Below are 23,333 nucleotides of genomic sequence, written 5' to 3' on the forward strand. Positions count from 1 at the left end.
CTGCATTCCCTCACTTCCTTAATTAGTATCTGCTTGAATCTGCTCTTTGTAACTCAGGGAAGGTCTAGGAGGCTGAAGCCCTTTTCTACAAACAAGAAACGGTTTTGTACACGGGAGTGTCCTGCAGGGTTCTGCTCAGTTTCGGTCCCGCCTCTTCTTTGGTACTCCTCCGTCTTCATGGAAACAGGTGGACAAGAAAGGGAATAAAGGTTTGGATAGGTTATTCATAAGCTTGTCAGAGGAACCAGGTTTAGGGGGACTCGGTTTCATTTTCATGGAGTTAAATGTGTGTGAGGCTGCAGGTGAAGTGGGGAAACCATAAAATTTTGGATGGTGAATGGCATGAAGAAAATAAACCAGTAATGTATCTGAAAGTGTGATGGAGGGCTACTTTAGATTGGGTGCAATGTTCCTGAGTGATATCTGAGCTGAGACCTGAGCTACAAGACCACTCCCCATCCCCATTAAGATCTAGAAGAATATTAAAGACAGCTAACAGCTAGTACCAAGGCCCTAAAGAGAGTATGGCAACTCCATGACCTCGAGGAACAGAAGGCCGGAGTCCGAAGAAGGTGGCGGCCAGATAATGTAAGGCAGGCCTTTTATGTAAGAAACTGGATTTTATGCTAAATACGGGGAACCAGGAGTGATTTATAAGCAGATTTAATTTAAAAGCTCTAGCTGCTCTGCGGTAAATGATTTGGAGGTGACGAAGGCGGAAGCCTGTGTCAGAACTGGAAGTAAAATCCTAGCGTCCTGACTTCAAGGAAGTGCCGAGTATTTACTGAACAAGCCTGATATGCCAGGCTGTTCTAAGCACTGAGGATGAACACAGTTCTTGCTTCCGTGGGGCTCCACACTAGTGGACAGGAGTAGAAAACCGCACGTATGACGGTTCACATAGGTCTTAATTTCAAAGGCTGATATGGACCCTGAAGACTGCCTAGTGCAAGCTCCCTAGCCTGAGCGAGAATAATTTGTACTGCACTTAGTGTAGCCAGTGAGTAGGATGTCCGTTGACCTTGAGCAAAAAATGCCGAGTTTTTCCTCCCGGCTCAGCACCCAGGGAGAGTCAGGTGAGCTAACAGCTGGCTGACGTACGGGTGGTCTGTAAGGAAGGAGGCGCTGGCCACCCACGCAGCGCCCAGTTTGACGCTGGAGGTGGAGAACTGCCGGGGGCGGGGCCTGGCCTCGGTCGGCTTTTCCTGCGCCTGCGCCGGAGACGAGACCCTCCGAGCAGGGACTAGGTTCGCCGGAACCCCGCGCTCCCGACTTCTGCTTCCGGGTCGGAGCCATGGCGGTGGCAAATTCAAGCCCTGTCAATCCCGTGGTGTTTTTTGATGTCAGCATTGGCGGCCAGGTGAGGTCCTGACAGCCACCCAGCCCACCGCCGAAGGGAAAGTGCACGGGGTCTGACAGGCAGATTTCATCCCCTCACCAGGGGTAACGGACTCGGAAAGCCAGAAAGTGAAATTGGACCAGAACCTACCGATCCGCGGGGCGGGCTTGGGGAGGAAGGGAGGAAGGAGGAAGAGGAGGAGTCTTGCCCGTCGTGGCGCCCCGCTTGCGGAGGGACTGGGTGGAAAACTAGCGTAAACTATGGAGGCGGAAGTGGGAGAGACCAAGCGGCATGTGGGAGGGAGGGTTCCCTGCTCGGTGAGGCCTTCACGGGCTTGGACTGGGCTTTCTGACCGTCTCCCGCCGGTTGCAGGAAGTTGGCCGCATGAAGATCGAGCTCTTTGCAGACGTTGTGCCTAAGACGGCCGAGAATTTTAGGTAAGGAGATGTTCCAGCTTTGCTGGATTAACTAAACCAGAAGCTGGGCCACAGTCTGGAATCGTCTACCTGCCTCTGTCCGTCCACTCACTGCCCTTGAGATCTGATTCCTCTGGGTATCGCTCTGAATAGTCTTGACTGTTCCCGTGTCAATTTATGTTGTTAATCTGTATGCCTGATTGTCTGGACATCTGACTAGCCTGTAGGTGGGCTTGCTAGCGCCGATGCCTGTGCCCTCCCCTCCGAGGTTAGGAGCGCTCACAACTGTGATGCCATGGTGACTGAATCATTCACTCCTTTCCCTTTCAGGCAGTTCTGCACTGGAGAATTCAGGTCAGTCTCAGACGTGGTTGAGTTCTCTGCTTTCTCCTGAGGGGTGTCCTGGGGCTGCAGTGAAGGTATTGGGGAACCACCGGCAGGCCTTGAATGATTGCTGGTGACAGTAATAGAAGGTAATCCCCCACGGGTCTATCCTCAGTTCATTTGTCTTCTTTATCTCTCTTCTCTGGCCATCTTTAGGAGAGTCTCTTTGGTTCAGGTGTGTGGTAAACTGGAAAGGCCTATGATTACCTGTTATCATTCCAAGTCTCTTTCTTTTTGGTTATAGAAAAGATGGGGTTCCAATAGGATACAAAGGGAGCACCTTCCACAGGTAAGGCCTTTGGCAAGCCATACTGGGGGGCTTTTAGGAAAACAAAATGGAGGATAATTCTTAGATCTTGAGAAGGGATGTTTTTGTGAACTCAGCAACTGATTTGAAGACTTATTAAAAGCCAAAGTAATAAACATTATATTTTGAAATCAATGTTATTCTAAACTACAGAATCTTCTCTCAGTATGCTTTGTTCTCTGTTTCAGGGTCATAAAAGATTTCATGATTCAGGGTGGAGATTTTGTTAATGTAAGTATTGTTCCTTGCCTATTAAGGACTTATATGTTTGGTTTTTTGTTGTTATTGCAGCCGCTGGTGTTTTTACTTCAGGGACCCAGTCTTAAGGCTTGAGAACAATGGCCAAGTTTGATGGGGGAGAGGGTGGGGATGGGAATGTCCTTCGATGGCTACTACTCATTGCATCACTAGATGACAGATATCAGCACTTTGAGTCACTGACTTCTAAATCTCAGCCTTTTAGGGCCAGAAAGTGAACTTTCCCAGCATACCAGTAGATGATCCATGACAGACCCAAATTAATTGGTCACATAGAATTTAGCTAGAAATCGGATGCAATTTGTTTTTTCTAAATGGTTGTTAAGTCCCTTTCCAGTGAGCTAAATGCTTATGCCCCATTTTCCAGTCCACTTCTGGAAAGCTGAGTGTTTTTTTTTTTTTTTTTTAAGATGTTGGGGGTAGGAGTTTATTAATTAATTTATTTATTTTTGCTGTGTTGGGTCTTCGATTCTGTGCGAGGGCTTTCTCTAGTTGTGGCAAACGGGGGTCATGCTCCATCGCGGTGCGCGGGCCTCTCACTATTGCGGCCTCTCTTATTGCGGAGCACAGGCTCCAGACGCGCAGGCTCAGTAGTTGTGGCTCACGGGCCTAGTTGCTCCGTGGCATGTGGGATCCTCCCAGACCAGGGCTCGAACCCATGTCCCCTGCATTAGCAGGCAGATTCTCAACCACTGCGCCACCAGGGAAACCCCTGAGTGTTATTTTTAATCAGAAGTTCATTAGTGGGAAAGGAATCAGAGCAAGAGAGTTCTGGAAGGATGTTTTCCCTATTCACTGGGAGAGCCCAATGAATTAATCCTTCACTGCTAAGCATGACTTTATTGTGACGAGACTGTATGTGTCCCCATATCAAGCCTCCTGCGCTTCCTGAAACCTTGGAAGGTGCTGAATAAACCACATTTATGCTTTCTTAAGCCCACTTGTCTCCTTACCCACCCACTTCTGTGCATGACCTTTCTTATTAATATCATTTGGTTAGTCATGATGCTGTTTTCTGGGATTTAGGAGACTTTCTTTCTCCTTTATATGTAAATTTAGTTTGACTCTGGGGAGTTTTTTAAGATCTCTCTTTCTTATCTAGGTAAGTTTACAAAGTGGCAAATTTGGGGCTGAATCAAAAACATATATGTTTTGTTTTATCTGTTTGATGGTGCAAAACTGGGAGATTTTAACCAAAAAGTGTTCTCTTTAACATATGGAAAGTAGGGGTACATGAGGCCTGTGTTTCTCATGCAGCAGCAGTTGGTTGGAGTCAAGCAACTGCTCCCTTTAGCACAGTGTGTGTCCTTATTATTAAACCATTTGCTTCCCTTATTTATGTCATCTGCCCCTGTAGGCATTTGAGTTTGCAACACCTGGTCGCAACTGATCATAGTAGGGCTTGGGGTGACCATATACTTTTTTATTGGCTGGTAAGAGGGCTGAGAAGCTATTCTCTGCCTTCTTTCCTTTCTTCCCATAGGCTCCTATATTGCCATATTGTCTTAGCAGGGACAGGACCAACTTCTTATGGGTCATTGCCAGAATCTTTGCCAGGCACATTTGATCACTAGCTGATAGCCCCAGGGTTAGATAGTAGTTGGTTAGCCAGAAGGTTGAGTGTCAGAGAGAAGCAATTACTCAGAGCTACCCTTAGGGCAGAAAAAATGGAATGAGCAAGAGGCAGAAGAAGCAGGATTTGAGACCTTCTAAAGTTGGACCAAGAATATTTGTTTGTTTTAATAATATTTGTTTCTGGTTTTTTTCTGATTGCAAAAGAAAAGTACAAAAATGAAAATAAATCATCTCTCAAGGAATCTCACTTCCCAAGGAATATACTCTTGGCATTTTAGTTTAAAGCTGCCTGTCTTATCATTGCATATATATGTGTGTCAAATATTATTTTTAACAGACTTAAGATCATATGTGTGTTTTAACTTTTTTGTGCTTGATAATTGTCTGCGTTTTCCCTTGTTATTGTCTTCTTCCAAAACAATCTTTCTACTAGTTACCTAATGTTCCGTTATGAATAGACAATGAATCTGTTTGATCAACCCACTGTTATTGAAGATTTAAGTTGCTTTCTCTTGTTTGCCCTACAATTCATTTTGTCATTTTCCCTACTGTGGCTTCTGGAGTGCAATAGATAGTATGATTATATAGAGAATGATGTGGTAACTGTTCTGTTCTCTAGGTTTATTGGGAAATTGGAAATGAACATGTTTTCCTTCTGTATGTATGTATGTATATATTTATGTGGAGTTAAAGGTATAGTAGCTTACGTTTACATAGTGCTGTATGGATTGCAGAACACTTTTCTCATAGACACTGATTGGATCTTTATGGCAACGGTATAAGGAGTAGGTGATTGCATCCTCACTTGATAGTTGAGGAAACTGGGGCTCAGAGATAGGAAGTGACTTCCCCAGCTCAATAATGATAGAACTGAAACTCAAATCCAGTCTTTCCACTATACAGAGCTTGGCTTTATTGATAATTTTTTCAAATAAATTTATTATTTATTTATTTATTTATTGGGTGCGTTGGGTCTTCGTTGCTGCATGCGGGCTTTCTCTAGTTGCAGCGAGCAGGGGCTACTCTTCATTGTGGTGCGCAGGCTTCTCACTGCGGTGGCTTCTCTTGTTGGGGAGCACGGGCTTTACGTGCACAGGCTTCAGTAGTTGTGGCACGTGGGCTCAGTAGTTGTGGTGCACGGGCTTAGTCGCTTCACGGCATGTGGAATCTTTCCGGACCAGGGCTCGAACCCATGTCCCCTGCACTGACAGGCGGATTCTTAACCGCTGCGTTACCAGGAAGGTCCCAATAATTTTTAGTCAAATAACAATTTGAATTTGAGAGTTTTCTTTTCTTCCTTGGCTTATGTTAATTCCCTTTAGTAGTCTTTGCTCCAGTACGGGCCCTTTGATTCTACACTAGGTCAGTGTTTCCACATTCCATCATGTACCCAATTTTTTTTTTTTTTTTTTTTTTTACTGCGTTGGGTCTTCATTGCTGTATGCGGGCTTTCTCTAGCTGAGGCTAGTGGGGGCTACTCTTCATTGCAGTGTGTGGCCTTCTCATTGCAGTGACTTCTCTTGTTGCAGAGCACGGGCTCTAGGTGCACAGGCTTCAGTAGTTGTAACGCGTGGGCTCAGTAGCTGTGGCTCACGGGCTCTAGAGCACAGGCTCAATTGTGGCACACAGGCTTAGTTGCTCCGCGGCATGTGGGATCTTCCCGGACCAGGGCTTGAACCCGTGTCCCCTGCATTGGCAGGCGGATTCTTAATCACTGCGCCACGAGGGAAGTCCTAATATTCTTTTTCTTTACTAACTGGCTGGGAGAGATTGGTCTTTTGGCACTCTCTCTATAGTACCTTTAAACCCCAGGGATTCTATTTAAGGTACTGCAAATATGGCCTTGGTCAAGTTGCTTTATTACCCTGACTTAAGTTTGCTCACCTGAAAAATGGGGAAGATGATAATGCTTACACACAGAGTTACTGGAAGAACAAAGAGATAACACAACTAGAGCTAGTTTAAGCATAAATTGGGGATTTATGACAAGGTGTTTCCTGGAACCCAGAGGAAGAAATAGATCTAGGAACTAGAGAGCCACAGAGCCAATGAGTCCCTTCTCTCTGTTTCTCTAGCACTCTCTACACATGTGTTGCATTCTCTTTTTCTTCTCCAGTCCACCTTGAAGAAGATAGTTATCTCCAGCTTCCAGGTTTACATGATACAAGTTCAACCTCGAGAGCAGCTATTCTACTTCATGTTTCCCAGAGAAGGAACTCTAGTTGGCCCTGCATGAGTTAGGCATCCTCACCTGGACCTCCCCTGACTTCAACTTTGACCAGGAGGGTAGTATCCTGTTGTATAGATTACACTTCCAAGAGCCCACCCACCTGCATAGTTGGGGGAGTGGAGCCATAGACAGTTAACTAGATTCTCTTATATGACTGCAGGCATGAGAGTCTTTGGGAAGGGCATCGAGGCATCGATTATGTATGTGATCACTGTACTGCTGTCCTCTGCTTTGCTTGTGTCTTAGCCTATCTTTCTAGAGGTCCAGCTGTGACCTGTTGTTTTTTTTCCAGCCCATGAGATGCCCTGACCAGGTTGTGGGCTGCACGTTCCTTGGATGGGGCTTGCTTTGATTGCAAGATAGGGTCAGAGAGGTGTGGCTCCCAAAGTGACCTGCAAGAGTAAGAGGACTTTAAAGCAGTGAGGCTTGGAGTGCAGCAACTGCTTCCTCTGGGCTCTAGGGGCCAGTGCTCACAAGTTGCTAACACTTCTCTTCTCTCTGCTCAGGGAGATGGTACTGGAGTCGCCAGTATCTACCGGGGGCCATTTGCAGATGAAAATTTTAAGCTTAGACACTCAGCTCCAGGCTTGCTTTCCATGGTAAGTTGGGACCAGTCAAGGTTTTGGGCTAGATTTGTAGCCAGCTGACTTCTGGGTCACTCTTGAGGCCCCGTGCTGTCTCTTGGGATGGAAGCAAATGCTTTCCTTCCCTTGCTTGACCCAGGATTCACCTCTGTACTGCTCACCTCTTTCCTCAATCTGGTTTGATTTTGTTGGGCTGGATCCACTAGCAGGCTGGGGAGCCAAAATTGAAATCTGTTGTGTGTTTTCTTACTTTGTTTGAGCCAGAACATGTGGTTGGGCACTCAGCCTTGCTGCTTAGAATGTAGCCAGCTGTGCTTTCAAGACCCAGTGTTCACGCCCCTATCACACCACTCACCAGAACTCTCACAACGCCCATTCGTTTACACTGCCTTCTGGCTGGTCACCCCTTTCAGCTCACTCAGCACTCCTCCTTCCCCATCCCAGTACCCTTCCTTCCCATTTATAACCCCACTCACCCATCTCATTCCCCTTTGACCATCCCCCTGCCCACCTCCTTCAGCCCCTCATCTACACACCCCCACTCGCTCCCCCTTCACTTGCCCTTATTCACCCCTCCTCATTTCCCCTTACCCCTCTCACCTTGCTTCTCTTTCATTCTTCAAGCCTCTCCCTCCCTCCTGTCATCACCCATTTCCTTCTGTCAGTGCCCCAAGTCTCACTCCCCCAGACCCAATATTTACATGCACACATTCTCTGTCCTGCTTGCCCACTCTTCCACTCATCTACTCAGCCATTCATCAAATAAAGATTGTTGACATACACTGTTTCAGGCCTCATGGTAAGGCATGAGGATACAGGCCTGATCCCTGGCCTCGTGACATTTAACATCTAGCGGGGGAATCACACATGCAGAATGATGGGTCCAGTATAGTATAATTCATGCCATCAGTGTAATAAGGGGAGGGTACCTCAGTGTATGTAAAAGTACTGTGAGGGCCCCAAGGAATGAGAGTAAATGCTGCAAGGATCCAAAGAAGTTCTCTACCAGGTGGCATTTCAAGTCAAGCAAACTGCCTAGACAAAAGATGTGTGACCATGAAATAGCAGAGTGGCATGGGTAAGGGACAGAAAGTGAGGAAAGTGATGTGAATGGGGAGGGAATGACTAGTAGAGACCACCCGAGAGGCAGGTGGGTGTAGGGCTTTAAATGCCAGAATAAGGATGAGGTATGTGGACCTTATTTTATAGGATATGAAGAGCCATGCACTTTTTTGGCAGGGCTGATCAACTTGGTGTTTTAAAACAAAGACCCTGGCTGCAGTGTGAATGGAAGACAGGAGTGGAGAGGGTAAGGCAGAGAAGCCAGTTAGGAGGCTGCCATAATAATTGGGTGAGCCTAGCATAACAAAGAGTGTACAAGTCTCTTTTAGGAAAGTGAGGCTGGGCAAGCATGGGTAAAGAGTGCAGAAGTGGCTTAAGTGGGCTTGGATCATCGCCATGAGGACTGCATGCCACTATGTTAGCATCTGGGGAGGAGTCAGAAAATGGAAGGAAGCCTTGGTCTCTGCTCCCTTCAGGCTGACACTAGTTAAGTTGTGCTGTCGCACATCTTGTAGCATAATTGTTTTTGCTTCCATCCTCCACTAAATCATGCATTCCTCAAGGGCAGGGACTGAGTCTCATTGATCTCCAAGCCTCAATACCTGATATAGCAAGGTGCTGAGCAGATACTGATGAATGACTGAAAGATAATCAGAATAAAGGTTGATGTTGAGCACATACTCAACAACACTTTATTTGCATTAATTCATTTTACTTCTCTCGTTATTCCTTTGAGATAGGTACAAATGAGGAGACCGAGGCACAGAGAGGTTATGTGGCTAAACTAGGTCCCAGTCAGTGATGGAGCTGGGATTCAAGCTCAGTCATCTGGCTCCAGAGCTTCTTCCTTAAACCAGTAAGCTCTCCTGCCTGGAAGAATGGATAAGTGAGTGGCTAAGGGCAGATAGTTCCCTGAGCTAAAAACACATGTTGTCTGACTGTTTTCATGCCTGCTTGCTAGTAAGTGTTTATACATTGAGCAGCAAGATAGATAGATAGATAGATAGAAGAAACAGAAAGAAGGGAGGGAGGGAGGAAGGAAGGAAGAATTGGGACCACTGAGGAGTCTACCCTCATTCCAGAGGGTAGGTCTATTCTGACTCGCTCAGGCTGTCCCTTGCTTTCATATGTGAGATGTTCCTGCATGCATGTACGAAAACCCCAAATAGCCTCATCTCACATGGGGAATTTCTAAAGTATAATGTGACATCCCTAATTAGAGCTTACCCCTAGACAATGTCTTTAATGTATTTCATATACATTTTTATTCCTTCAGTGTTTAACACAGGCTCAACCAATTTAAATCCATTAAGCATCCAGTTAAGGCTAGTGACCTATCTAATGATTTCCAGTGTTGCCTCTGTAGTGTTACTTTGATGAGACCTGTGCTCTTAATAGTACTAGTTCTTTCAGTTTTCCATTTTCCATTAACTTTTTTCCCAAATAACGTAAGTATGCATTGAAATACTCACATAGTTACACAGACCTTGTGGTAAGGCAGTGCTGCTGAAACGTGATGTGGGTTTGCTGATGGCTTTGCGTTGTAATTATAGACTGTTCTTTTATAATGTATTGTGAAATATAATGATATAAAGACAATTTCAAGGGAGGAAAAGGGAAGGGATATGGCTGAAGAATTTGAGATTCTTGATTTTAAAAACTTTTACCGATAAAATTCAATAATAAAGGATTTGGGGTGTAGCTGTAAAAAAACAAATGTCATTGATAAAATGTAGTCTTTTTTTCTAGCATAGCACTAGCATAGCAGCTTCTTGCCCCTTAAATTTTCTTTTTACCATTCTTAAGGGACAGTACAGAGTCATTCAGACTAAGTAGCTTATGGCACAGGCAACAGGCTTTTTCTCAGCTGGTACCTAATTTGTAAGTGTAATCCAGTTATTACTGGTTTTGGACTAAATACAGCAAATCTGGTTCTATAATCAATTGTTCCCATTATAAAAATTCACACCATAGGAGGGCAATTTCTGCCCTCCTTGAGGGCAGAAATTGTGTATTCTGTTCCTCTCTGTATTCCGTTCCTCTCTGTATCCTTGGGTGCTAGCCCATAGTAGATGCTCAGTCAGGTTTGCTGAAAGAAAGCATGGAGGACTCAGGGCTACAGGCTCTTTTGGGAGTTTTGTCCTTTGGCTAACATGGCCAGGAAAACTCACTGCAAATATATTTGGTTTCCATCAGGCAAACAGTGGTCCCAGTACCAATGGCTGCCAGTTTTTCATCACCTGCTCTAAGTGTGATTGGCTAGATGGGAAGCACGTGGTATTTGGTGAGTCCTATTCCTGTCCTAGTCCAAGCCCAATTCACCCAGAGTGGAACTTCTTATGGAACTGGTCCCCTGACTCTTGTACCAAGAGTGCTCGTCAGGTGTAACTGCCCTGGGTAGTAGTAGGAAAGGTGGAAGCCATGGGAGGTGGGGAGGATTTGCGGTTAGAGAGCTAGAGGGGGAGACGAAGGGGCCATCTGATGTAGTGAGTAACCACCTGGGCGATAGGTGTGTCTGAGGGGGGATGGTAGCACTTAAGAAATACCACCCAGAGGCAGCATGGTATAGTGGAGCTTTGCAATTGCTCAGACCTAGTTTTGAGCCCTAACTCTGCTACTTGCCACCTGTGACCTTGGGCAACATTTCACTTCCACTGAATATTAATTTTCTGATGTGAGTCTGAGGATCAAATGAGATAATGGCTGAGAATGGGCCTTGGAGGCTGGAAAGTACTGTGCAAACGAGAGTAATAAAGTCTAGCTCATACTCTTCCCCCAGGAAAAATCATTGATGGACTTCTGGTGATGAGAAAGATTGAGGTGAGTCCTGTTTTGATCTCCTCTTTCTCAGCTATTCTGGCCTAGTACTACTGCACTAGTGTCGAGGAGCGGGAGGACCATGAGTGGGGCTCTGGCTAGGCCCAGGCTTCACTCCTCCAGTTTCAGGGAGGAGGAGAGGGAGGAGAGATCATGTACCTCCCAAGTGTTCTGGGCCCTCAGCCTCTCCGGTGCGGTGCCTCCTGAGCTTTGGCCTCTGGTGTCTCCTCCATCTAGTTGAGAAAATCCTCCTCAGCATTATACTCAAGGTCCTTCATGATCGGGTCCCTGCCTCCCTCTCCACGACCCCTTCTGCCACTGCCACTTCCACATTCTAGTCCCGTCAGGCTACGAGCCCTCCTCTGAACACACATATACGTCCCTGCCTCTTGCTCCTTCCTGCCCTCAAGTCTTTGCTCAGGCGGTTTCCTCTACCGAGGTGTTCTCCCTTCTTTTCCTCCTGGTGGGATCCCATCCATCCTTCTGGGCCCAGCTCAAATATCCCCTGTTATGTGAATCCTTCCCTGGCCTGTGCAAGCAGCAGTTTAGTTGCTTCCTCACCCTGTATACAACTCTCTCTTATGACTTACTGCATTGTTACATGTCATGGGTTTGATGTTTTCTAAATGTTGTACATTTTCTCTTTGATATGTATTATGTTCTTCCCCTGTCTGCTAGGCTACAGACTGTTGTCAGATCCGCCTGTTAAGCTCTCAGTCCTTAGCCTAGTGGCCTGCAGGCATCAGTAAGTGTGTGGTGGGGGAGTGTCTGAGTGGAGGAGTCACCACTGTGCTTTCTCTCCTAGAACGTTCCCACAGGCCCCAACAATAAACCCAAGCTGCCTGTGGTGATCTCACAGTGTGGAGAGATGTAGTCCAGAGGAAGACTGAATCAGGTAAGTGTGTCTTTCTTGAGCAGGAGTCAGCACCCCAGAGGAGGCAGCATGGTCTAGTGGAAAGAACTTTAGACCTGAAGACACGGGATTGAGCCCATTTCCTCTCTGCGTGCCCTGGGAGAAGTCACTTCCCTTTCTTGAGCCTGTTTTCTCATCTGCCATATGGTGATAATACGTATCTCCTCGGGTCACCGTAAGCATCAAAAGAGAAAGGGTTGGTAGGACACTTTACTTTTCTAACACTTTATAGTTTACAAAGTATCAACCTGAAAACCATCAGGCACTTGCTGACAGCACTCTTAGACTCTAGTTCCATTTAGTAGTCCCGCTAGGAAGACCTGGCTCCATCCCTGGGTCACTCCCTTCTGGGACAAGCCTGGGCAGCCAGGAGACACCCCTATCATGCCTCTCGTCAGAACTGACGCTGCAGTTCCAGCCCCTGGCTTTGTATTTGCCAGCCTCATAGGTGAATGTGACACATTTCTCAGCCTACATAGACTCACTTCCTACCCGGGCTTGTTACTCACTGGCTGCTCTGTGCTGGGCATCATTCTGAGCATGGGGATGGGGGAAAGAATTGAAAGATGCCTCCACCCTTTAGGAGCTTATGGAGAATAAAACACATTCTCAGAGGTGATCACTAGTAATATTAGTGATGTTGTTAAGGATTAATAGGAGTTCAAGGAAGAAATTGATCACTTCCAGCTAGGTAAAGGGTGGTAGTGCTTTGCCTTTCTTTTCTTTTTTTCTTTTTTTTAAAAATTTTCAAACCTGCAGAAAAGTTGGAAAAGTAGTACATTGAACACCTTTTCACCTTTCACCTAGATTCGCCAATGTTTAACATTCGTGTTTTATCATTTTACTTTGACATTTGTTTCTTTCCCTTCTTCCCTCTCCTCCCATTTCCGTTCCTCTCCTGCTCCTCTTCCTTCTTTCCTTCCTTTCCCTTTCTTCATTTCTTTTCCATCTGGAAGTTGAGGACTTCTTGACACTTTACCCCAGAATACTTCAGCAAGCGACTCCTAAACATAAAAGCGTCCTGCATAATCACAATAGTATTGTCTATTGTACATGCTCAAACTTCCCCAGTTGTCCACAAAGTAACTTTTTTTAGCTCTAAAAAAAGAAATCCAATCCAGGTTCACATATTTCATTTGGTTGTTTATTTTTAGTTATGAAAGCAACATCATCTCCTAAAATGAGGTATGAAAATTCTCCCAGAAAACAGTTAAGGCCCTCCCCTTAACAGCTCACCCGCATCCACATCCCCATCCCACTGCTCTCCTCACAGGTAACTTGTTCATCAGTTTGATGTATGTCCATAGGGCCTTTTCTTTGCCCATCTAATTTTGGGAGGTTTTTTTGTTTTTTGGTTTTTGGGTTTTTTTTTGCTGTATGCGGGCCTCTCACTGTTGTGGCCTCTTCCCGTTGCGGAGCACAGGCTCTGGACGCACAGGCTCAACGGCCATGGCTTACAGGCCCAGCCGCTGCATGTGGGATCTTCCCGGACCAGGGCACGGACCCGTGTCCCCTCATCGGCAGGCGGACTCTCAACCACTGCGCCACCAGGGAAGCCCTTGGGAGGTTTTGTTTTTCCTAAGTGGCATCATACTGTTTGTTCATCACTTTATTTCCATTTGATCTTATGTCTGGAAGACTTTTCCTCCTCCATTCATGTAAAACTATGTTTTATTTAAACAAAACAAAACTGATATAATATGCTATAAGATGTTTGTAGCAAATATTTTATTTTACCTTTCTCTTAATGATTTGAATAATTATACATTCTGAGTCTTAGTTCTTTACATGTTTTGACCATTTTGTCTAGAATATATTTTAAGAAAAAACTGGCAGTGGGTTTCTTATCTTTGGTGATATCCTTTGTTAAACGGAAGTTCTAAATTTTGATGAGATCAAAATTTTTAATCTTTTCCCTTGTGTTGTGTTTTATCTTGTTTAAGAAGGTCCTTACTACCTCAATCATAATGCCTTCTGTATTTTTTCGAATGTTTCTGTAGTTTTATTTGTATACTTACAAAATTATCTAGAATTTATTTTTCTGGACTCTGCCTTTTTTTTCAAATGGAGATCTAGTCAAATACCAGACCATCTTAATGAATGTGTATACCTCCATCTGTGACTTACTTTGTGTTCACAGCATCTGGCACTTACAGGCATTCAGTTAAAATTTATTACATGAGTTAATAGAGAGGGAGAATGTCAGGCATTTTAGGCAGGGAACTGGTGTGAGCAAATGCCAGGGCAGGAATGCACAAGTGTGTGCTGGAAGCTCACGTGGACTCTCTTGTTCAGCCAAATGCTCCCTTCTCAGGCCTAGTTGACACTCTGAGCTTTCTTTTCTGCCAGTACTGGGGGCCCCAGGCTCAACGTGCTTTCCCCCTGCCCTCACTGCTGGCCATTCCCTCTCCTACTCGTTTCTTGGCTGAACTAAAGTTGAGCTCCTAAGTCCTTTTCCTTCTAAAGACTGACCACTGATCACCACCAGAGGACAGAAGATCACAAAAATAATAAAAGTTAGAAATCCTTTTATGTTTAGGGCCTTTTCTCTATTTTTCTGAGACCCTTACAGAAAGTTACTAGAAATACATGTTAGGAGTTTGTTTTCTGAGGGTGGGCGATCATCAACCTTCCTCTCCTCACCCGCTATTAGCAAAGGTCACGTAAACATTTGCCCCCATAAGCCCTTCCTTTTAGCCTACAACCCCAAGCAGAACAAATTCCATGGAGGACATTTGATGCTCCAGAGGCCCTCTAGACCAGAACTTTCCAGTAGGCATTCCTTTCTGTGATGGTGGAAATGTTCTGTATCTGTGCTGTCCATTATGGTAGCTTCCAGCTACATGTGACTGTTGAGCACTAGAAAAATGTGACTGGTGTGACTGAGGGACTGAATTTTTACTTTTATTTAATTTTAGTTAAATTTGTGGTACCTTCAATTTAGTCTTCTAACCTTGACTTGCTCAGAATTAAATCTTTCATAGCTTATATTTAGAGACAATACAGTAAAAGCAGTTATATCACTTATTGAATATTTCTTATGCTCAAATTCTGAGCTAAGAACCTTACTTTAATTATCTCATTTAACTTTACCAAGTTAAAAACTCATAGGTTTTAAGGTGTTAGGGAATCTAGGTGGCAGTCTGACCTTAAGGCATTCCACAGATGGGTTCCCCACTTTGGGTTTCTGAGGAATTGATTTGGGAGAAAGTAAGGAAAAGTAAGGAAAGTAAGTAAAAGATTTGGGATTATGGTATCATTCCATCATGTTTCTTCCCAGCTGTGAAGTTACAAGCATCTCTGATTTCTAAAGGAGTAATTCAGATCCCTCAGGTTGTTTGAGGGCAGAGTAATGTTTGACAGCCAGTGTAGATGATGTTTTTAAGTCCTACTAGGCAGTATTTCTCAAACTTTAATGTACACATGAATCACCAGGAGATCTTGTTAAGGTGCCGGTTCTGATTCAGTGGGTCTGGATGCAACTTAAGATTTTGCATTTCTAACCAGCTCTCAGGTGATGCTGATGCTGACTTGGAGTGGCAAGGCTACAGGGGAATAACAGTCTGTCCTTTAATTGAGAACCCACCATATTCCAATCAGAAAAGACCCAGGAGGAGATAATCTCTTGGTGGCATTGGTCCAGCAGGAATCTACTGCATTCAAATCAAGAGATTGCCTAATCATGCATTTAAGGCCTGTGCCTAGTCACTGGAAATAGAAGATAGGAAGGAGACGGAAGATAGGTGAAGTCACTTGATCAACTGTACCTCCCTATGAAGAACTTCCTTCCTATGAAGAACTTCCTTCCACAACTTCTTTTGTGCTTTACCTTAGGTCCTGACTCTGGTTTTAGTGAAAGTGAAGTTTTCTGTACAACTCTAGGTGTAGTAACCTCGGTTTTATCTCAGTGGGTCCTGTGAAAGCTTTTTACGTTGAATTTGATTAGGTATACATAGACGAACTTTGGGCCTCAGGATTCTCCTACCCAGTCTGAACTGGGTTCTTGGCTACTTACAACTGCATGGGGGGTGGTGGGGGGTGGGGTGTGGAACCTCTGTTTTGAAAACCTGAGAGTCTCTTGGAAAAGAGTGGCTGTGAGCTCTGACAGCCCTGCTAATCTCCCTGTGATCCCCAGGCCTGGTACTATCAAGCAGCAGAGATCTTTCTTTAGTTCATTGTTTCCTAAATTTCCCTGAAGATGAGAATCACATAGGGGCACTTGTTAAACCTACTAATTCCCAGATCCCCCCCTGAAGAGTCTGAGTGAATTTGAGGTAGGATCCAGGATGCTATGTTGCTTCAGATGCTTCTTATCAGAGAAATGTGGGTAACCCTGCTTTAGGTGGTGCTGGTTGAATGTTTTTTAACATTTGTCTCTCAGGAAAAAATATAATTATACAGCACCTAATTTTACCGGTATTATAGCTTACAATGAGGTGTTATTTGAGTTCAAATAGTCAGTAGGTTAAAAATTAATTGTACCTGTGGATGGTGGCTATGGTAAGAGCTGTGACACTGCTGTTGGAATGACTGAGGTTTAGGAAGTACTGTCCCCCAATCTGGAATTTCCTGTAGATGTGATACATTCCTGTAGAGGAAGATTCTGAAAGACACATCGGTGGCACGTGGGCTGGTCTTTCATTAATTAAGATAGGTCCCACACTGCAGATGAGGCAACAAACTTGGAAAGCCCAGTTCCTGCCTTAAAGGAACTCACAGTCTCTTGGGGAAACTGACAATTACAGTACAGTAAGCACTGAACTGGAGGTTTTAAGACAAAGGAAGGAAAGTGAATGCCTGTGTCTGCCTGGAGTGTTTGGGAAGACCGCAGAAGAGATGTTTCAGCTGAGTAAATGAAAGAATGGAGTTTGTCAGGGTAGCTAAAACTGGGGAGGGCATTCCAGGCAGAGGGAATAGCATGAGCAAAGACACCGAGCAGGAAACAGTAGGGAGTGTAAGGGAAACTGCAAATAATTCAATATAGCCAAAGCAGGAAGATATGAAAAGCAAACTGTAAGAGGCGAGGCTAGAGCAGGCCAGGGTCAGCTGTGAGATCCAGTGCAGGCTGAGGTATTCATATGTTAACCTGAGGATGGGGGTGACCTTCAGGCACTGCCTACATCTTTCCCCCCTAGGGTGAGAGTCCATCATGCTCCTGAGATTCCAAAGGGTAGCCTGACCCTCCAAAAAGAACCAGGCCAGTAGGAGCCACTGAAGGATTTTGAGCAGGAGAACACTGTAATTGACTTTACTTATTCAGAAGATGATTCTAGCAGCAGTGTGGAGGATAGGCTGGAGGCCAGTGAGGTGTCCACTGCAGCCGTCCAGGCCAGAGCAAAGAGGTTCCGCATGAAAATATCCATCTAGGGAGCACCAGAGATGTGGCAGCAAATATTTGCATGCCTGCTGGGTGTGTGACACCGTTCCCTGCCCTGAAAGTCAGAAGCCCTGCCAGCTAAAAAGGGCGGGGAGGGGAGAATGGCTCCATTCCAGTCCCTCCAGTACAAAGGCGAAGCTCCCTGCCCTGTAACCAGGCCTTACACACAGAGAGATACATCACGACCATCGAATACTATATAGCTTTAAAAAGAAAGAGGTAGATCTGTATGTATTGGCAGATTTCTAAGGTAAATTAAGGGACAAAGTCAAGATGTAGTACATTATATAAACATGATGCTATTTATTTTGAATTACTCTTTCAGAAATTACTGTAGTGATAGATAGCTGGCTGGTAGTAATGGTTACCTCTGCAGAGTAGAGATAGCAAAGAGACTTTCTTTTCAGTTTATATTGTCCTGTATATGCTTGAATTTTCTACACTGGGCATGTATTTTATAATAGAAATACATACTGTATATACGTAGTTTCAACCAATCCTAGTTCCTCCCAGCCCTTCCCAGGACCATGTAGCTAACATCAGTTTGTGAATCATTCCCTGGTCCCCTCCTGGGTGCACCCACAGTGCTTGGTTCATCTCTCTATTACAGCATTTACCACAGTGTATCATGAATATGTTGGTCTGCTTTTCTCTAGACTGAGAACTCCTTGAGGCAGGGACCATGCTGACTAACACAGTGCCCGGTCAGTGACAGAGCTTAGGTCCCGGAGCACCATGCAACTTATAAAGTGCACTTACACATTTTTGTACATTCTGCTTGAGGGCCCAGGATTAAACTTCTGTCTGAGCCTGTGGTATGATGCCAGGATCCACTGTGCTCTGGAGGAACAGGGGTGTGGCCATGTTTGGGGGGAGGGGAACAGTAGTAACTGAGTGTACTCACCCTGTTCTTTTAGGACAGCTAACTCCAAGGCCATAAACAGAGGGTGTGGAGTTTCCTTTCTTTATAACCCTGGGACCAGTCAAGGAAAAGGATTGCTCTTTGTTCTAGAGCTCCACAGAGAGCCATCAAGGTCTGGCAGAAAGCACACAGGCTTCGGAGCCAAGTAGACCAGGAAGCCCCATCACTGTCAGGCCATTAAACTCCTTGGAACCCTAGTTTTTCCCTTTGCTTAATTATAAATAATATATACTACACAGAGTTGTGAAGGGTAAATAATAAAGGAGACAGTGTATTGGCCGTAAATATTAGTTTCTTTCTTGGTTCTGTGTAACACACCTCTCAACTCTGCTGTGGGGCACCAGAGGTCTGGCCTGTGGCAAGAATCAAAGTGGGCTGCTCTTTGGGGAAAGGAGGGTTCGGGGTGTAGAGGAGAGCTGCGAGTGTTTTCTCTCATGGACTGTCCCCTCCCCGTTCCTCTGAGCTGCTTCTCTCTTCCATCTCTCACAGACCCTCCACACCTGCCATTGCAGGCCTTCCCTTGCTCGGGGTGATGCTCTTGAGTAGGATAAGTGGGATTGGCCCCCGTGTTTGCTTCCCTGCCTGCTGCTGCCCCATTTGATCAAAAGACCTTGGAAGTATCACAGACTCAGAAGCCAAGATGTTGTGTTTAAGTTTTCAACTGTAAATAAAGTTGTTCTTTTTTTTTTTTCGGTTTTTTTTTTTTTTTTTTTTTTTTTTTACCGTGTGTTGTGTTCTTTTTACATGGTTGTAATGATAGCCCTGTTTCCTCACTCCTTAGCTCCAGCTAGGAGTACTGACTCTCCCCAGAGGCCAGCATGGGCCAGAGCCAGGCCCTTGATATGCAGAGTTGATGCCTCAGATTTACAAGCACTGGTAGCAGTCCCCTTTTAGGTTCAAGCTGATGGGGCAAAGAAGGCAAAGCCCCAGGGCCTTATGTTCCCAGTAGGTTCATTTTGGTTAGTTCTAGAGCCTGTGGGTGAAGGGTCACTAGCTTGGGATATTTTTGGATGGGAGACCATTTGGTACAATGTGTCTTGATCATGATGAAGTGGAAATCATTTATTAATAGTTAAAAATCTTGGTTTGGATCCAAAGTCATTTTTTAAACGGTTGAGGTTTTGAGATGTTCACTTCCCCATTCAGAGCCTCGGTTTCCTCATCTGTAATATGGGGATAATAATACTACTTCATAGCATTGACGAAAGGGTCAAACAAGAGAATGGAGATGAGGGTAACGTGTAGACAGTGACGTGCGTTGGAAAATGTTTGTTTTGAAAGGAAATAAAAGGATAACATAAAAACATAAAAGATAAAAAGATCCCATTGAGTATAATGTTCAGGAGGTAAAGGGAGTTCCCTGGTATTCCTTGCATGAGGCAGTTTCTATGTTATCGCGTTCCTACTTTCTCCTGGCTCATGGCAGGGATGACTCATAACTACTAGCAGCAGGCTACTGCAGCAGCAGAGTAGCAGAGAGCTGAATTCTGTGATAAAATAGAACCAGGCTAAAAGTGCCATTTCAGTGTACTGGGGGACAAGAAAGGTGGTGAGATATACAAGGGCCCTATAGTTTGGGTATTTGCAACTGTCTAAGTAAACGGGATTCAGGGCACACGGGGAAGAAAGGGTTGTGATCTAGTGGAGGAGAAACCTTCAAGTAACTAAACAGGGTAGAATTATAAAGAGAGGGGAAGGAGGATGAGCAGCTGGGGTCCTGAGCTGACGTTCTTATGATGGGCCATTCAGTTGAATTCAGTTACACTTGGCACCTGCATTCTTTGCCAGTTTCTGTCCTGGGCACTGGAGCTGTAAAGATGAGTAAGATGTGGCCTGTGTTTGTGACAGGGGATGGGCATGGTTTGGATTCAGTGTGGTGAGTGTTAGAATGTGAGCCCTTAAGAGGACAGGAAATTTGGTCATTTTTGTTTGTTTTTCACTGCCGTCTCCAGCACCTAGTAGCCAGTAAGTGTTCAATAAATACTTGTTGTGTGAATAATAGTGGTATGTATGAGATGCTATGGGAGCAGAGGGGGAAGACTGGGGGTGAGAGGAAGAGGCAACATTGGAGGTAAGTATTGACAGATGGGTTGGAATTAACCAGGAGATAAGGGTGGGGAGGGCTTTCTAGGAAAAGGCAACTATGTTTGGGGGCCCAGAGTCTGTTAGAGATGGGGACAAGGTGAAAGTTTTGCAGAGGAGATTCTTGGAATGAAACCACTTGCCTTTCACATCACTTAAAGGTAGACACTGGAGCTGTGGTCACCACACTGGGCTCTTAGGGTGGCAGGGGGACTAGCAGAACCATGGCTTGGGGAATTCCCACCTTGGAACAGGAGATGGATTTTGACATGAACTGTTGCTCTTCCAGTGCTTCAGTACCATCTCTGCAGTGGTAGAGAGGGGGCTACAAGGAAACTAGTTTCTTAAATCACTCATCTTCATGTTCACTGAGCATGAAGAGAGAGTTTAGTGAAGTAATTGGATGAGTAAGTAGTGGTGATACTTTTTTTTTTTTGCGGTATGCGGGCCTCTCACTGTTGTGGCCTCCCCCGTTGCGGAGCACAGGCTCTGGACGCGCAGGCTCCGGACGCGCAGGCTCAGCGGCCATGGCTCACGGGCCCAGCCGCTCCGCGGCATATGGGATCCTCCCAGACCGGGGCACGAACCCGTATCCCCTGCATCGGCAGGCGGACTCTCAACCACTTGCGCCACCAGGGAGGCCCAGTAGTGATACTTTTAAGAAACATTTTAAAGACAAATATTACAGAATTTATATTTCTGCTTGAGAAGCCATCCCTTCAAAGCAGTTACATAAGGAAGGTTACTTATTCTCAGAGGTGCTTCTGCCATTATTCTAAGTGTCTTTGTAACTCCACTTTGGGGAAAAGCTCTCAAGCCTATGGGGCACACTTTTAAATGTCCTAAGTGTTGGCAGAATTGCCTTTGAGGAAATATTTTCTTTTTAACAGTCAGAAGTCACCTGGAGCTGGAACAGATGAACAGCAGCTCTGGGATCCACCTACTTCTCTCCCCACACACTGTTGCTGCCGCAGACCTTTTTCACCTGGATTACTGCTGCTGCTGCCCAGATGACCTCTCTGTTGCCAGTACCTTCTTCTCCAATCCATTTTCTACATCACATCATTCACTTGACACATTAATTAAGATATCGTGTGTCAGGGACTATGCTAGATGCCTCAGGAACTCATAGTCTGGCAGGGAAGATATAATGAATGCAGTACAGTGTGTTAGGAGAGGGTCTCCTAACCTAGTAACATCTGAGGCAAGACCTAGAGGATGAAGAGTTAAGCAGGCAAAGGAGAAGGGAGAAAGGAAGAATGTTATAAGTAGAGGGAATAGTATGTGATAGCTCAAAGGAAGCAGTGGCTAAAAGGTCACGTGGAAGGTTGGACAGGGAATGTGACAGAATGGGAAGTAAGTTTAGAGGTCATGCAGGGTCCTGCCAACCACATTAAGGAATCTGGACAATCCTGTGGGTGGTGTAGTCACTAAAAGATTTTAAGTAAGACAGTGTCGTAATCAGATGGGTGTTTTCAAAAGAACACTGGATATTGTGATGGGGAATATTAGAGTAAGAAAGGTACAGACACTGGCTAGGAGGCCGCAGCAGTGCTCTAAGCCAGGGGTTGGCAGGCCAGGTGTCACTCCCTATTTTTCAGTGGTTCATGAGCTAAGAATAAGAATGATTTTTAAATGTTTAAATAGTTGGGGGGGGGTGTTAAATAGTTGAAAAATCTAAAGAATATTTTGTGACAAAAATTGCATGAAATTCAAATTTCAGTGTCCATAAATGACATTTTTTTGGAACACAGATGCACTTGTTTACTGACTGTGGTTACTTTCAGGCTCTAAATTTGAGTAGTTGAGAATCTGGCCCGCACAGCTTAAAACACTATCTGGCCCCTATAGAAAAAGTGCGTACTCTTGCTCTGAGCAATGGATGATGATGGCCTACACTAAAGTAGCAGCAGTAGGAAGGAAGGAACTCTGGATTGGCGTTTAGAGATTTTTTTTAGGACTGATTCAGGGAGGCCTTTAAGGGGTGGAATTGACAGGCCTAGATGATACCGATGAGGTAAGGACTACTGCACTAGCCTCCTAGCTGGTCTCCCTACTTTCATTTTTGCCCCTCTGCAGCCCATTCACTATTCTCTAGCCATTAAAGAAAAAAGTGCCATTCCCTACTTTCAATTCTAAAATTACCCTTCTCACTATTGCCCTTAGGTTAAGTTTCAGATAAAGTGTTCCTAATTTAACCCTGCCTACCTCTATAACCCAAATGTCTTCATTCTGGTCTTATTGGACTACTTTAGTTGTATTTGCCCCAGACCCCATCTCTTCTTGCCTCCTACGCCTTTGCATAAACCTCCATGTGCTTGGAGTCTGCACTAAACCTTCTTCCCACCGCCACTCCCAAAATGCTTTGTGCATTTGCAGCGCTGGAGTGTTGGGTGTGTTGCATGTTTAAATTTCTGCCTTTATCCTTAGACTGAATTTAAGAAGGCAGCAACTGGCGCACTTGTCCATACCCAGCAGATAGTAGACGCTTAATAAAGAACGAACTAAGGTGGACGACTTCATCTACATCATGCGGCAGCCTCAATTACAAATCGTTTGTGAAACGTGCATAGTAATCCCTATTTCACATGGCCGTTGTAAGAATAAAATGCACGAAAAATGCCTAGCGTGCTCAATAAACGTGAGGTGAAATTAAATCTGATTTGTGGCCAATACGAAAAGACGTGAATACTCAAGACAGTCCTCCTGTGCCTGGTATGATAGATCGGGAGGCAGGTCCCCACGGAGTACACCCCCGCCCTCCATATGCTGGGCAAGGGCTGCCTGATAGCTTGCGTGGTCCCCCCAAGGTGACTGCTCCGCCGTAAACCGACGCTCTTTGAATGCATACGTTTAAGTCCGTTCCAGAAGCTCTCAGCTCTGCCGCGAGTACACGGCCATTGTAGAAAAGACGGCTCTATCTGCAGTCACGGTCTGAGGTCACAAGGACCATATTTGGAGCAGGCGGGCGGGAGGCCTTCTCTTCATATGGAGCTAAGGTGTCATTGGGCCCCGGGTCAGGTAGGGTAATCCCGGCTCAGGCGTCTGGCCGGGTCTTTCCTTCGGC

General features: G+C 45.2%; 1 protein-coding gene across 4 annotated transcripts; it reads left to right on the forward strand.

The window, feature by feature from the left end:
• Positions 1 to 1,232: 1,232 nt before the first annotated feature.
• PPIH (peptidylprolyl isomerase H) lies at positions 1,233 to 22,906 on the forward strand. 4 transcript variants are annotated; one of them, XM_060089634.1, is made up of 10 exons: positions 1,233 to 1,360; positions 1,712 to 1,776; positions 2,086 to 2,228; positions 2,384 to 2,428; positions 2,635 to 2,677; positions 7,016 to 7,108; positions 10,352 to 10,439; positions 10,935 to 10,975; positions 11,778 to 11,867; positions 21,157 to 22,906. In XM_060089634.1, the coding sequence occupies exons 3-9, from the start codon at positions 2,203 to 2,205 to the stop codon at positions 11,844 to 11,846; spliced, it is 405 nt and encodes a 134-aa protein (XP_059945617.1). In that variant the 5' UTR covers positions 1,233 to 1,360; positions 1,712 to 1,776; positions 2,086 to 2,202; the 3' UTR covers positions 11,847 to 11,867; positions 21,157 to 22,906. The 4 variants fall into 4 exon arrangements, with proteins under 4 accessions (XP_059945617.1, XP_059945616.1, XP_059945619.1 ...); XM_060089633.1 differs by lacking the exon at positions 21,157 to 22,906 and adding an exon at positions 18,674 to 18,872; XM_060089636.1 differs by lacking the exon at positions 21,157 to 22,906 and adding an exon at positions 18,674 to 18,872 and having other exon boundaries at positions 2,086 to 2,109.
• The last annotated feature ends 427 nt before the right edge of the window (positions 22,907 to 23,333 follow it).

This window comes from Mesoplodon densirostris, chromosome 2 (assembly GCF_025265405.1).
Source record: "Mesoplodon densirostris isolate mMesDen1 chromosome 2, mMesDen1 primary haplotype, whole genome shotgun sequence".
NCBI classification, from domain to species: domain Eukaryota; kingdom Metazoa; phylum Chordata; class Mammalia; order Artiodactyla; family Ziphiidae; genus Mesoplodon; species Mesoplodon densirostris.